The 16,772-nt window shown below is 39.9% G+C and overlaps 1 protein-coding gene across 1 annotated transcript in view; it reads left to right on the top strand.

The window, feature by feature from the left end:
• DDX10 (DEAD-box helicase 10) overlaps window positions 1-3,617 on the top strand; it is a 381,553-nt gene extending 377,936 nt beyond the window's left edge. Inside the window, 1 exon segment of the mRNA XM_007936575.2 lies at window positions 3,440-3,617. Coding sequence (XP_007934766.2) covers window positions 3,440-3,617 — 178 coding nt within the window.
• The last annotated feature ends 13,155 nt before the right edge of the window (window positions 3,618-16,772 follow it).

Genomic DNA, 16,772 nt, shown 5'->3' with positions numbered 1-16,772 from the left:
AAAATCTTTACTTATCTGACCACCAGACACAGAAGGTTTTTTTTTTTTAAAAAAAAAAAAAAGTCTACCATCAGGAAGTAGCACTGTTAGGTGCATGATTAATAAACAATTAGAGCCATGGGAATTCAGAGGAAAGAGATTATTTCCTTATAATGGTTCTGAGGAAGTTGAGATGAATGTTGTAAGGCTAGGGAGGACCCTGCAGGAAGAGATGCCACCTTCACAGAGGGGCACAGGTATACCAAAAAGCACGAAAAATGTCCCCTGATTTCATGGGGAAGCCACTGGCGAGACAAGAGCTGGGAAGAGGAACACGGAGGGAAGACTGAGAGACATGTCAGCTCCAGGTTTCCTTCTTTCTCTTTTATGTTTCTCAGAAACTTAACATTCTTAGCAAATGAGTAATGATGGACACCTTAAAAAATTAAAATGTTGAAACCAAGAAATCAAACCTATCAAAAAATCAGCTCAATTTCTGGAAAAATTTTCAGGTTTGAGGTGAGGGAGTTTAGGAAATAAGAAAGATATATTCCATTTAAATTCAGTTATTAAGATTTTTTTTAAAGATTTTAAAATTTAAAGTTCACATTCTTTTTTGTCTTGATTAGCAATGAATAATCATTTGGCTTAGATGTTTACTTAGGGTATCATAATAGGCTTTGTGTGCCCATTTTCACTAAAATATCAAAATGATAATAGAATTTCTCTGTCATTTTCAGTTTAGATTGCATATTACATTATTATATTTTCTGTATATGTTGTTATACATTAGTTCTTAACATGACACACCAAAAACAAACAAACAAAAAAAACCACTACTGAGTCAATTCCACCTCATAGCTACCCTATACAACTGCCCGATAGGGTTTCCAAAGCTGTATCTTTATGAAGCAGACCATATCATCTTTCTCTCACAGAGAGGCTGGTGAGTTAGAAACTCTGACCTTTCAGTTAGCCGAGCGCCACGACACACCAGACATTACTAATTAAGTCTCTTTTTACTTGAACTAATGAAAGATTTATAGCTCTAAATTCTTTTGCTTTGGTTGTTTTTATAGCTTTTCGTACTGTGAGCCATGTTTTTCCCTTTTAAGATGTGCTTTGTTAACCGATATGTTCTGTTCTCTTAACATTGAGCAGCATTATGGTCATTTTTGAACATTTGTCTCATAAATTTGAACAATGTGGAAAGAGTTCAGCACTCACAGAAATATTGACATAAACATAAAATGCAGATCTCCAGCTCAGATCCTCTGCCTTGTTTTGTGGACCCACTACCTACTCGCCAGTCATTGTAAGCCATATTACTGCCTTTGGTCCAGTGGAGGACCCTTGTTTCATAAAGAGAATGCTTAAGTGTCATACCCTGCTTCTGACCTATAATGCATTTTCATTCTCAAACAGACCTGTTGTTACGTTCAGAATGTTCAGCCAGTCATTTGATCATTTGTACCAATGATGTGTTGCTATGGGGCACCAAATAGAACATTTGATTGAAAGAGACAAGAGCCCCTTCTGGCACTTCCAGAAAATAAAACTAGTTAGAACTCAATAGTACACCCTCTTAGGTTGGTAATAGATCATAAAGAAGTCCCAATCAGGGTATTAAAAAAGAGAGGTTTCCAGTGCTACATCATTTGAAAGAGGCATTTTCTGAAGAGATTAAATTGTAGCCATATTTTGCTTTCTGCTTACTAATTGCTTTCTAGGTTCATTTCATTATCTCCTTTTTTGGTGAATTACCTATAGAATACTGATACCCTTGCTTAATAATCCATTTGCTGTACAAATTACTACATATTTGCTATGTAAATTAGTATAGATTGTCTTTCTAGACTTTGAATGGGTCCACAAAGCAACAAAGCTGTTAATTGTGAAAATATTTGGGCTACATTAATTTCCCATCTTTTATCATCTGCAGGTAACATAATATTCAGGAATACCTTAACAAAGGATGCATTGGTATAGCCCGCTAACGAGGCTGTTTCTAATAACCTATTCTGAGTCACATTTAAAATACAGGCAAAGGCAAAAGTAGTATGGTACCAAATAAATCATTGCACTAGAGCCCAATGGAATTGGCACAGGGCTAGTCAGACTCATAAGCAGATTAAGGATCAATACCTTTTTTTTTTTTTTTAAAGCCTCTTTTACACTGAAAATTATTTTAATCCTTTGCTGACTAAATTCCCATCATAGAGAACTCTTTCATGTTCATCTCTCCAGCCATCCTTTTAAAATGCAGTTATTTGTGGGCTTAAATAACCTCCTAGGTTATTTAATAACTAGGAGGTTATTTAGTATGTCTTTCTCCAATGGTGAGAGAGAATGGCTGAGTCAGAGCATTGGGAGGTAAATGGAGAATTATTATTGTATAGTTTTACCTCAAACTGGACATAAACAGATATGCTGATTAGGCACATTCACTTTGATATCTAGACTATCTTCTTAAAGAGTGATAGAGTCCATTGTAATATGAGCAGTTTGTTCTGTTTGGGAAATACACCGTGTGTTTGGAATGTAATATAATATATATGTGATAATAAATTTTTTGTTGATTATTACATGAAGTCAGTGTAAGAATTTATTTGAAAGGGGAGTAAAGTGGTTTATAGACAGAAAGGAAACTAACACGTATTGAGTACCACTGTGTGCTCTCATTTATTGAATTGCACTTCATTGTCACAACAGTTCTGCTGAGTAAGTCACGTAATCCTCATCTTTACAGAAAAGGAAGCTGAGACTTAGAAACGCTAGTTGACTGGCCAAGGTCTGACAGTGTGTCTACTCAGTAGCTAATGCTCTTTACCCAATTAATTATTTCAGTCACTCTCATCTGAATTTGACTTAAATAAGTCAACTCACATTACTCTCAACAACCTGGCCTTGGGGCTGGGTTTAGAGTCACTCAGCTCTAGGTTTGAATCCCAGGTGTGTAACTGGGACAAGTTATTTTACTTTTCTTAACCTCATTGTAGAATGAAGCAAATGTTCTCCACACCAATGGTTTCCATGGAAATTAAATGATGTTGGTCTAGCATTGTGCTCCTGACTTTATACGGATCACATCATTTAATTTTCATGGAAACCATTGGTGTGGGGAACATTAGCTTCATTCTTCTTGAGAGTAATGTGAGTGGGACCTCTCAGCATCCTTAAATTGTGGATAATATATCCATAGCTTCCTCAAATTACTGTGAGGATCAAATGACACAGTGAGTGCACTGAGTCCTGCACTGTGGCAGGCATTTTCTCCTTATCCACTGATGTTAGAGTACTTACTTGTGACACCATGTTGTTCTGGTTTCTTTCCCTTTTGAATAATAATACTTTTTGCCAACTGTGTATTATTGTTTATTTCATCTTACTTGTTTGATTTCATGATGATGAATTTAAATATCTATCTTAAAAAATAAATCGTTGGATTTGTTCCCACCAGTGATACCAAGAAGCAGCAAGGAATGCGGAAAAGAAACAACAGTGAAGTAGAAGGCATGGGACCATCAAGTCGTAATAGAAAGAAGGCCAAGTGGGAGACCTTAGAGCCTTTGGATACAGGCCTGTCATTAGCAGAAGATGAAGAGCTGGTATTACATCTACTCAAAAGTCAAAGCTAAATATTTCTCTCTTTTGTCTTCTCTTTGAAACCATGGGTCATGATATTGTGCACAAGATATTGGAAACAATTGGCTTTGGGGCCCTTGAGTTTCGTGAGTCCCAAACCCAAAAGACCCATTCTCCAGACAGAAGCAATCATTTGTGTAAGCCACTTTCACAGGACATACTTGCCCCATCACACAAGAGTTAGGATGATTATACGATGTCCTGATCACATTTTCTAGCATGTGCTCTGTTAGACTTTATCCATGGCTTCCTACTTCTTGTCACTGGAAATGCTTCGTTTGTTTCAGTGTCAAGATCTGGAGCTCTTGTTCCATTGTTAGAAATTCCTGTCTTAGTTACCATTCTAAAATTTTTATGTACTGTTAAACAAAACTCACAATTTTGATATATTTAATATCTCCAAAAACAGAGTATGATGGACCAGCCCTGAGAAAGAATAAGTATTTTTGATTTGAGATGAGAAAAAATAAAAATATTTCCTATAAAATAAAATATGAATGTTTTCATTATATCCAGTAATAGAAGAGCACCCTCAGGAGAAGATTTTTAGGTTAAAATGCTTAAAAAGTGCCTGAATCAGTGTATTCTTCATATTGTCAGATTAGTCCTCCCAGATTTCATTTAACTTACACTTGTGTACTTGCAGGGGTAAGGTCCTGAATGTGAAGTCCTTGTCATCTGAAATCTTGCCTGTTACTTAGAACACACTAGGTCTTCTGCAAGTGTTTTTTTTTTTTTCCAGCAGGTACACATAGATCCTCACCCAGAGCTGCCTTCTGATAACGAGTCAAACAGAGTCAAAAGCAAGATAGAGTCTCTTTTTTTGTTACAAATAACTTAAGTTCTTCAAAGGAAAAGAACATGATAAAGAAATCTTGGCCTTGGCATGAAACCAGTGATTTTATCATAAATTTGTCATGCTTTCACTATTCACTCCCTTTCCTGCTTCCCATTTCACGTACAAACAAAAATAATTTTGGTAACAGGTGCAAATCAATCCTGAATCCTAGGAAAGTGATTGACAGCATTATGCCTAGGTATCCCACAAACACTTCCAGCTCAGCCTAAGTCTATATTTGGCTCCCAAAGTTTCTTCTCCTCCTGTAGTTAGCATCATTATTAGCGGTAGCAACATTCATCCTTCCATCAGAAACTGAAAGTTTCCTTAGTGTTTCCCTTTCCTAATACTTTATTGATACTGATTCCTTTTCTAGAACGACTCTTCTTCATTGTTTCCTCTCCATCCTCACAGTTTTACTTTTAGACAGAGGGTTCATACTCCCATCATGAGCTGCTCAAATTCCTGCAGGAATCTCTACTGATCATTCTGCTTTCCAGTCTCACATTTCTCTAGCCCAGCTTGCCCACTGCTATCAGAATTATCTTAACACAGAGATCCAAATGTGTCCCTCCCACCTATTTTCTTCTCTTACAGTGCTTGTCGTGTAGTGTGGCAGACATTTGTTTATAAGTCTGTTACCCTTGTTATATGGCAAGTTTCTTGAGAGCAGAGGGACTGTGCTTTACCTATTTTGTGTATCCCCAGAGTGAAACACAGCACCTGCCCTATAATGGATCCTCAACAAATGCTTACTGAATTAAATGGACAGTAATAAACTGACAAAATTTTTGAAGAGCTAATGTAGCACATTGCTTCATTACCTATGTTAGGAAGGCTGCAGAGTGATGAAATGGCTATATAAGGCAGGAGAAAGAAAAACAGATGAAAAGAAATTCGAAGGTTTTTAAACTAAGGTTTCTGGTGCAGAATCTCTTGATTGAATGTTTTCAAAGGATCTAAGATGCAAGAGTACATAAACTAAAGGTTTACCAGTAGATTCACTCTTGGCAGTTTTAGATTTTGTTTTCTCTAACTCAAATAAAAGCACCTGAGTATCTTCTATTTCTGAACATCGAATAGATATATTGTAAGGCCTTTTGTTCACCATAAGTATGTACTCAAATATTGAATATATACTGAAGAATTGAAAACTAAATTAGCTATTCTTTTCAGCTACCCATTGAGGTTTCTTTTGTCCCCATCCTCCCACTTTTTTGTGGTAAGACATCTCTGACACCCAGGATGGGCACAGGACCTGGATCTGGGTAGTAGCCCATTCTCCATTCTCCTAGACACAGAGTGGCCAAGGGCTGGGTCTAATACTGTGGCAGGGACAGTTAGACTACTCTGAGAGTGATATACAGATGATAGAAGTTTCTTACATGTGGGGACTTTACTAAAGACTCTGAAGCTGTCTCTGAGAGGTTGTGGAGGATAAGACCAACACCTGAAGGTGACACAGGGAAGAGATGGAGAGAGCAAGCCCTGATGATGCCAGGCAAGCTGCTGTGCCCTGGGCTTCCCAGCTCTGTCGTGAGTCAATAAATTTCCTCTTTTACTAAACTAGTTTGGTTGTATTCTGTCTCTGGAACTGAAGGGATCCTGCTAACGTACACATTTTAGAGAATTCTAGGTTGTCGATTCTGAAAACTACTTGAAACATCAGAAAAGAACAGTGTTGATGGAAAACTCAATTAGCAATGCCTGACAGATTATATTACTATTTGACAAATACACACTTCTACCCCCTCCTCCCCTTGGGCTTAGCAGAAGCACCCACTTTTGTTGGGCTTAGCCTGGTGACTTGATTTAGCCAATGGAATGTAGTGGTAGTAATCGTGTTTGGATTGTCAGCTGAGATCATAAAATGCATTGACGGTTCCTTCGGCCCTCTTGCAGTCTGTCTTTCACCATGAGGCCAGCAGGGACTAGAGAGAAGACACTCCTGCCTGAGCCCAAAATGAGAAGACAGAAGAAGCAGACCTGCAGGCACCACAGCCGCCAACTCTCAAATCTGTGATCAGGAAATAACTGTAGGCTTTAATCCACCAAGTTTATTTGACAGTATTAACACAGTAAAACCTGATGATTACACAAGGTGAGAGAAGCATATAACTGGTGAACAAGAGCATTCATTTCTTCAACTGTTAATAAGTTCAGTGACTACCACATACCGGGCCCTGTACTCAACAGGAATGCAAGGGGGAACTGTCATATAGTGGGGGGAAGAGAGAAGTAAATCCATAATTTAGTGCCCCATGAAAAGAGCAGACAGAAAGAGAAAGATTAGTGCTTGGGTGAGGGAGCTGTGGCAGGAATGCAGGGAAGACACAGGAAATTGTTTGGCCTTGGACGCAGAGACTAATTCTTGCTTGATGCTTAACCCAGGCAGAGAGGCCATTCATCAGACTCACTCATATAAAATGATCCCTGGAAGTGCTTAAGTCTGATAGCAGATTCACCGGCAGCAGAACCCTTTGGAGGAATGCCATCTCATAAGCTTAACATGACATTTTAGATTTGTTTGGGACTATACAAAATAGAGAAGTTTAATTAAATGTAATTAATTTTGTCACACAACATTTGAAATACCCTGAATATGAAAAGTCATCTCCATGACTGTCAGAGGCTGCCAGAGGATACAGATGTTCTCGGGAAGTATTGGGAGGAGGGTGGAGGAGGGGTGGGAGGTGAAGTATAGGTAAGAAGGAAGAGCTTGTTTCATATTTCTTAAGACCATTTTAACTAGACATGTAATCATAGAATGATTTTCTTCCACAGCTGCTCTGCTGATGGAGCAGCCCAGGGCAGACATGTTATATACCAAGTCACCTATGCCTGTTGAGTCAGGAAATGGCAGCTAACCAAAGGCTATCCCCTACCTTGTGAGAGAGAGGGGTACAAAAAGCTCTGGTCTAAACGGGGACAAATTGGGTGAGTAACATTCTTATTCTCAGAGACTAAAATGTAGGCAGTGAGCGAAAAATGGAGAAATTATGAGATACACTGGGGAGCACATCATAAATGAGCTCAAATAGGAGTGAGGCAGAGTTATAAATGAACAGAAACACCGGCAAAAACATGAAGAGTGATGGTACAGGGATCCTACAGGCCATCTGAAGAGAAGCTAGTACACACAGAGTGGTGAGTCTGCTGGCCAAAGGGAAGACCTGCAGACACCTGTTGGTGAGGTCTCAGATCCACCCTGACCTCCTACTCCCTGTCTCCATAAGGCATACATTCTCATGGTCTTATTCTTACACTTCTGTTGGAGGTGTCTCCTTCATTGCCTGAGGTGTCAGACCCTATTGCCCGAATGAGTCTTTGGTTCTTTGTACCCAAAAGAGCTTCATTAAAACTCAGAATACTCAAATGCAGTGCTGCTCAAACTTTGATGTGCAGAGGGGTTGTTAATATAAGATCAGATGAACAAGCTATCTCTTGGAAGTGTTGATTCTGAATGGAAGGTCTGGAATGGGGCCTGAGAGTCTGCATTTCTGACAGGCTCCCAGGTGATGCCACTGGCCTCCAGCCATACTGGAGTAGCAAAGCTCTAATGGAATTCATAGTTATTAAAATCATTATTCACAATAAGGTTTCTATCAGAATCTCAGCAGGAAACAGATGGAGCACATGTATTAGCATAATTCTACTGGGGTTTGATAAAAGCATTATTTACATAGGTAAGGGCAGGATGAGCTCTGGTAACATAGTGGCTAAGGCACTTGACTGCTAACCAGAAGGCTGGCGGTTCAAACCCACCAGCCACTCCTCGGAAGGAAGATGGGGCAATCTACTTCCGTAGTGATACTGCCTCGGAAACCCAAGGAGGGGTCGCTATGAGTCAGGTCTGACTCGACAGCACATAACAACAACAACAAGGGCAGGATGCAAGCAAACCACAAAGGATTATGTACCCTGAACTGTTGCCACCCTACCCCCTGAAGGATCTGGGGAGCGAGCAGTTGGTTACCAAAACCTAGGAATGACAGCATAAAAAAACCCACTTGAAATTGTGGCTTCAGTTGAGGTATGCAGCCAACCTGAGGTGGCCACAGGGAGTGAGCCAAGTGGATTTATATTCTGGCCTTACTCTCCAGACTCATACCAGTGGTCTCCATAGGCCCCACACAACCCAAAGCTAGAAAGCAAAGTCACCTGTAGATGTCACCCATAAGTCAGTCTCCCCCGACCCAGAGCGAGGTAGAGAATGGCACAGCGATGTAGGGTGTCAGTAAGTGGAATATTTTTTTGTGAGAGGAGAGGAGAGGCCCTCAGAGTCTTAATTAACTCAATACCTATTGTGTACTAGGCCCTGTTCTAAGCACTAGAGATAACAGCAAAGATAAACAGACTTGAGTATGGAGTATGTTGTTAAGTGCCATCCAGTCGTTTCCGACTCACAACGACCCCATGCACAGCAGAACGAAACACTGCCTGATCCCGCGCCAGCCCCACAATCCCTGCTATACTTGAGCCCATCATCGCAGCCACCATGTCAATCCATCTCGTTGAAGGCCTCCCCCTTTTTCGTCAACCCTCCACCCTACCAAGCATGACATCCTTCTCCAGGGAATGGTCCCTTCTTACAACATGACCAAAATAGGTGAGACCAAGTCTGGCCATTCTTGCTTCCAAGGAGCATTCTGGCTGCACTTCCTCCAGGACAGATCTGTTAGTTCTTTTAGCAGTCCATGGTACTTTCAGCATTCTCCACCAGCACCACAACTCAAAAGCATCAACTCTTCTTCGGTCTTCCCTATTCATTGTCCAGCTCTCACATGCATACGAGGCGATTGGAAATATCATGGCTTGTGTCAGGCGCACCTTAATCCTCAAGGAGATATCCTTGCTCCTCAGCACTTGAAACAGTTCCTTTGCAGTTGACTTTCCCAATGCTACACGTCGTCTAATGTCCTGACTGCTGCTTCCGTTGGCATCGATTGTAGAACCAAGCAACGTGAATTCTTTGACAACCTCAATCTTCTTTCCATTTATTGTGATGCTGCTCATTGGTCCAGTTGTGAGGATTTTTGTTTTCTTTTTATTATTTTAGTCACTCTCATCTGAATTTGACTTAAATAAGTCAACTCACATTACTCTCAAAAACCTGGCCTTGGGGCTGGGTTTAGAGTCACTCAGCTCTAGGTTTGAATCCCAGGTGTGTAACTGGGACAAGTTATTTAACCTCATTGTAGAATGAAGTATGGAGTATACATCTAGATAAACAATAAGCAAAGGAGTATATAAAACACTTTGAGTTAGGGATAAATACGAGGAAAAATAAAGTAGCTCTTTCTATATCTCATACAAATTCTTTATCAGGTATGTGATTTGCAAATATTTTCTGCTAGTCTATGGCTTGTTTCTTCATTCTCTTAAGTGTCTTGCAGAGTAGAAGTTTTTAGTTTTGATGAAGTCTAACTTACTAATTTTTTCTTTTATGGATCATGCTTTTGCTATTGTATCTGAAAAGTCATCACCAAACCTAAAAGTCACCTAGATTCCCTGTGTTATCTCTAGAAGTTGTATAGTTCTCCTTCTGACATTCTCCATCTGACATTGGATCTCTGATCCATTTTGAGTTAACTTTTGTGAAAGATGTAAGCTCTCTGTCTAGATTTTTTTTTTTTTTTTTTTTTGCATATGGTGGTTCAGTTGTTCCAGCACCATTTATTGAAAAGACCTTCCTTTCTCCAGTGAATTACCTTTGTTCCTTTGCAAAGATCAGTTGACTATATTTGTGTGGATCTCATTGTTATTTTAAATTGCATTTTACTTCATCTAACATACTTTGGTCATGTTGTCAGAAGGGACCATTCACTGGAGAAGGATGTCATGCTTGGTAAGGTGGAGGGTCGACGAAAGAAGGGAAGGTCCTCAACAAGATGAATTGACACAGTGGCAGTGGTGATGGGATCAAGTATAGAAAGGATCGTGGGGCTGGTGAGGACAGGGCGGTGTTTCATTCTGCTCTGCATAGGGTCTCTATGAGTTGGAGACAACTCGACAGCACCTAACAAAAACAATAACATAAGATACTGAGAATCTTTTCACGTACCTATTTGCCATCCATACATCTTTGGTGAAGTATCTCTCCAATGTTTTGCCCATTTTTTATTTGATTGTTTATTTCTTAGTTTTTTTTTTTAATTGTGGTGAAAATATATGCAACAAAACATTGTCTGTCTCCATGCTCTCCTACTTCCCCACACCCATAAACAAAGAAATTCCTTGAGACCAGAGAATATCTGGCTGCTTTGATTATTGCTGTATCTCAGCTCTGAGAATGGTGCCTAGCACATAGTAGAGTCACCAGACATTTTTGGTGCATGGATACACACGTTCTACCAATTAAACACCCATTTAGGTTGATGAGATTTTATTTTGAAAGTCATCTTTGATAGGACAAAGGCTTTTAGTCATTCACTCTAAATTTTACCCATAATTGTTCACTGCCTAATATCCAGCTGGATCAGAAGTTCATTTTGGGAGAAAAGAAAGAGGAAAAGTTGAGTTTGGAAGATGGAGCCCTTGGCTGAGTGTACAAGTGTCAAAGGCTCCACCAGGGGTGGCTTTGCATAGCTGTAGAGCAGCAAGGACCTAGACCCAAAGGTTATATTGAGTCCTGGGTATGAGAATACCTTTGGCATAACTGTTTGTCTGTTTTAAGAGCTGTTCTCGTGCCTTAATAATCAAATCAATGTCATCCTAGGACACTAACCAACAGAATATAGGCAATACTGGTGGGTGTTTTGGAATGGGGCTGATCTGGAATGGAACTCCTACACTACCCCTTACTACTAATTAATTGGTTCTGTCACTTACCTGGTGAACTTGGGCATGACATTTGTCCTTTCTGAGCCTCAAATTAGTCTTTAAAATGTAATAATGCCCTCCTCCAACAACTGTTTTGAGACTAGGACTTAATAAGTGCTCAATAAAAAGTTACCGCTAATAAAACCAACAACTGCTCTTGAAATCTAGCTAACTACTGAATCATGAGAGACCACATGGAAAGACTCAGCTCACTACCAGCCATTCTGACCACACCAGCTGAGACACCAGACATGAGAAAGAAGCCATCTTCTTCCAGCCCCAGCCAAGCTCCTGGTTAAATGTAAACCCAATTGACACTACATGAACAGAAAACTGCCCACCTCAAATCTATAGAATGTGAGAAATAAAACATTGTATAAGCCTCTAGATTCTGTTGTAGTTGTGCAGCGATAGATAACTGAAACACTTTGTTTATTCATTTTCCTGTTGATGGATGTTTGAGTTGTTTCCACTTTGGGGATAGTATGACTGAAGCTGCCACACACATTCTTGAGTTGGATATTTGTATGTATAAACAAACAACAAACACAAAACCAACTCCTGAGTAAACTATTTTTTTTTTAATTTTTTATTCTGATTTGGGTGAAAGTTTACTGAGCAAATCTGATTTCCATTCGTCCATTTATACACAATTTGTTTTGTGATACTGATTTCAATCCCCACAATGTAACAGCACTCTTCCCACTTCCTCCCTATGTTTCCAGTTTCCACTGTCCTTTCCTATCCCTTCCTGCCCTCTGAGCTTTATCCCTGCAAATTCTGCTCTTTTGATCTCTTGTGGTTGATTGTTCTAATAAGTGCATACCTCTCTGGTGTTATTGTTCACCTTATAGGCTTGCCTAGTATTTGGCTGAAAGTTGAACCAAGGGGGTGAGTTCAGTCACAGGCCTGAAGGGTCACTAAGGGCCATAGCCTTGGGGCCCTGAGTAAACTCTTGGCAAGAGACCTTATTACTCTATCAATCAATAATGTTATTCAGTACTGTTAAGTCAATTTTGACTCCTAGTGACCCTGTGTTCCATGGAGGTCTCTAAGCTGTAATGTTTACAGAAGCAGATTGCCAGGTCTTTCTCCTGTGGAGCTGCTGGGTGGGTTCAAACCACCAACTTTTTAGTCAGCAGCTGGACACTTAACGAATGCACCACCTGGACTTCGTAGGACTCACCAATAGGCGAATCCATTACAAGGGGACTTTCTTCCTCTCCAGTGTAAGGCTTATTTGTTGTAACTGATCTAATAGGTGCAATGGAATATTCAGTGTGAATTTCAGCTATAAAATTAATACAATGGTTCCATAATTTTTTGCATTAAGAAGAAGCCCATGGACATAGATCCTAGAGAAACATTTCTGGAGCCTTTCTATCTGAATTCGACAGAAGACTGGATTAACTCTAGCTGTCCCAAATAGCGCAGCCTCCACAGGTCTGACTACTTAAGGTCTTGCTCTTCAGAGCTTTTCTTTACAGTTGGGAAGTGTTACCCATTACCCCTGACTTCTGGAAGAGCCTGAGGAGCATGGCTAGCAGAACTAGGGGAAAGACCCTACCCTGCCCTGTGTCCCAAACCAGTGCTGGAGTGCTGGATTGTGATGTAATCCTTGCATAGCCAAGAAACAGCAGTTTAAAAAGATGAGAAAGGTTCACTAGACTTATTCAGCATTTTAGAATTCATAAAAAAATCTAGAAAGACATTTCAATAAACATAAACACTGTGTTTCACAGTTTAGTACTTTTTTTTCTCTTTTTTTAGTAAGAAGACAATTCAAAAGGGTATTTGCAAAGGGGGAGACACTCTTACAATAGGGAGAACTCCCTGAAAGATACTTGTTGTTGTTGTTACTACATGCCCTTGAGTTGGCTGGGACTCATAGTGACCCCATACACAACAGAATGAAACACTGCCTAGTTGTGCATGATCCTCACAGTCCCTGCTACACTTGAGCCCATCATTGCAGCCACTGTGTCAGTCCATCTTGTTGAGGGCCTTCCCCTTTTTTGCTGACCCTCTACTTTACCAAGCGTGATATCCTTCTCCAAGGAATGGTCCCTTCTGACCACATGGCCAAAGTAGGTGAGATGAAGTTTAGCCGTTCTCGCTTCCAAGGAGCATTCTGGCTGCACTTCTTCCAGGACAGATTTGTTAGTTCTTCTGGCAGTCCATGCTGTTTTCAGTATTCTTCACCAACACTACAACTCAAAAAACGTCAACTCTTCTGTCTTAATCATTGTCCAGCTTTCACATGCATATGAAGTGATTGAAAATACTGTGGCTTGAGTTTAGCACACCTGTCTTCAAAGAGACATCTTTGCTCTTCAGCACTTTAAAGAGGTCTTTTGCAGCAGATTTGCCCAGTGGATATGTTGTCTGATTTCTTGGACTGCTGCTTCCGTAGGTGTTGATTGTGGATCCGAGTAATATGAAATCTTTGACAACTTCAGTCTTTTCTCCATTTACTGTAATGCTGCTTATTCGTCCAGTTGTGAGGATTTTAGATTTCTTTATGTTGAGGTGTAACCCATACTGAGACTGTAGTCTTTAATCTTCACTAGTAAGTGCTTCAAGACATCTTCACTTTCAGCAAGCAAGGCTGTGTCGTCTGCGTATCACAGGTTGTTAATGAGTCTTTCTCCAGTCCTGATGCTGCCTTCTCCATATAGTCCAGCTTCTTGGATTATTTGCTCAGCATACAAATTGAATAAACATGGTGAAAGATATAGTGTCATATTAAAGTGTGTCCTTTAGTACTATTTTTTAAATTTCTTTTTGGGGGAGGGGAGAGTTGCACCACAGTCTTCAGTGATAAGTGCTGCCAGTGGTCTTAATCCAACTCTGCTCATTCAGGACAAAACAGTACCTCCTTGCTTAGTGTCTACTCTGCAGGCTGCCCTCAGTTACATCCTTAGAGCTACATGCTGGGGCCATGGTGGGATGACACAGGGTAGATAATAAGCAAGGGAAGTGTGGGCTTACTTGTGCTTACTTACTAATCTGTTTTACTAGCACATCTTTTATATGTGGTGAAAAACATGTAAAACTGTTCACTATAAATTACTAAGTAAGCACAGGTAAATGCATGCTTACCTTGCTTACTGGGTACTCCATCCCTGTCAGGGATTCAAAATTTGAAAACAGGCTTTGATTCTATAGGAAAATATTATGGGGTTGGGAGAGAAATAGATGCCAGCCATACCTAGAAGCAGAATCTTTGGTGTGGTGAAACTACAGATTAGTAAGTAAGCACAAGTAAACCCATGCTTACCTTCCTTATTGGGTAATCAACTGGAGTGACACTTGGTGCTGCAGGGGCAAACCTAGACTGGAAGTTTTATGAATTCAGAATGCCAGCTCTGTCAGTAAGTACCTCTCCGACACTGGGTCAGTAGTGTATAAGAGCTTTCTAAACTCATTTTCTTTTATTCTTTCTTTTTTTTATTTTCATTGTGACTTGGGTCAAAGTTTACAGAGCAAATTCATTTTTCATATAGCAGTTCATTCACATTTTTTGTCATGACATTGACTGCAATTCCCCACAATGTAACAGCTCTCTTCCCACTTCCTGCCTGTAGTTACCTCTTCCCTGTGCCCTTTCTTTTCATATTTTTAAGAATAAATGTTGTAGACACTTAAAAAATTGTAGTTATGCATAAGGGAGAAAATAAAAATTACCTATCTCTAAACATCAGAAAGGAGCTCTGGTAGCATAGTGCCTAAGGCACTTGACTGCTAACCAGAAGGCTGGCAGTTCAAACCCACCAGCCACTCCTTGGAAGGAAGGTTGGGCAATCCTACTTCTGTAGTGATTCTGCCTCGGAAACCCAAGGAGGGGTCGCTATGAGTTGGGGCTGACTTGACGGCACATAACAGCAACAAACATCAGAAGGGAGCTCTGGTGGCGTAGTGCCTCAGGCACTTGACTGCTAACCAGAAGGTTGGCAGTTAAAAAACTCACCAGCCAGTCCTCAGAAGGAAGATTGGGCAGTCTACTTTCATAGTGATACTGCCTCGGAAACCCAAGGAGGGGTCACTGTGAGTCAGAGACAACTCGACGGCACATAACAACAAACATCAGAGATAATGATTGTTAGCATTTTAGGGCATGTCTATATATATATATATATGTGTGTGTGTGTGTGTGTGTGTGTGTGTGTTTGTGTGTATGAAAGAATCCATGGGATAGTCCAAAAGAAACAAAATTCATGGTCATCGAGTTGATTCAGACTCATAGCAACCCCCATTGGGTTCTGAGGTGGTAAATCTAAAGATTGCCTTGTCTTCTTTCCACTGAGTGGCTGGTGAGTTTGAACCACCAACTTTCTTGTTACCAAACACCTTAAGCACTGCACCATCCATGCAATCATACTATTTTGTAAATAACTTTTTCTCTTAATATTTGGTGGACATCTTTATATGATATTAACCCTTTTGTGACCCAGGGGACATAAAATGGCCACCTATATTTCTCACCTCTGGGGTTTAGGGGAATGCTGTTATCTCACTTTAGTGTATTTTGCTATCTGGTGCAAGCCTGTATAAAACCCTGTGAATTTGAATTAGGCCTCATCTCACCAACCCCAGGACCAGAGATCCCACAGGCTATATGGCTCATAAATTATATCAAAATGCATATTACCTCAAAAAATTTTTTAAAATTTTATTCAAATGCCTTCTGTTACTGGAAACAAATGGTTTCAACAAAAATTCAAAGCAGAAAATAATTTTATATTGAAAGGGCTAATTATCCTTCTACAACACAATTTTTAGTGATTTATTAAAATTCCACTGAACACCCCAAAGTAGCAACCCAGAGCTCACCCCAGTGAGCACACCTAGCACCCAGATTTTGGTTTCTAATAGCAAGCAGAACTCCTTGGAGAATTGCCTGATAGTAGAACTGTGTAAGAAATATACAAGATGAGCCTATAGCATGTCATAGTGCCAGAAAATAAAGAAGCACTAAAACACAAGAGAACCACACACAATAATCGCAGGATATCAGAGGGACCTAGGAAACAACCAAAAGAGCTCCCAATGGCTAAAGCTGGAAAAAGTTGGCCAAGAAAATAATATTTTTATTCATCTTTTATCATATAGATATATGCATATATATATATATATATACATATACATACATATATATATATATGGTAGCATAGTGCCTAAGGCACTTGACTGCTAACCAGAAGGCTGGCGGTTCAAACCCACCAGCCACTCCTCAGAAGGAAAGTTGGGCAATCCTACTTCCGTAGTGATACTGCCTTGGAAACCCAAGGAGGGGTCGCTATGAGTCGGGGCCGACTCGACGGCACATAACAACAACAACATGAATATATATATATATATGTGTGTGTGTATGTATATATATATATGAGTAAAAAATATCCAACAAATCCATATGATATAAATAAATAATTGAATAAATAAATGGGGGCTAAGGGACAAATACTCTGTGCAGAAGAATATGAAATAA

The sequence above is a fragment of the Orycteropus afer genome, unplaced genomic scaffold (assembly GCF_000298275.1).
Source record: "Orycteropus afer afer isolate SDZICR_OR568_19922 unplaced genomic scaffold, OryAfe1.0 scaffold00036, whole genome shotgun sequence".
In the NCBI taxonomy this organism is placed as follows: Eukaryota; Metazoa; Chordata; class Mammalia; order Tubulidentata; family Orycteropodidae; genus Orycteropus; species Orycteropus afer.
This window is presented reverse-complemented; position numbering and strand designations above follow the sequence as displayed.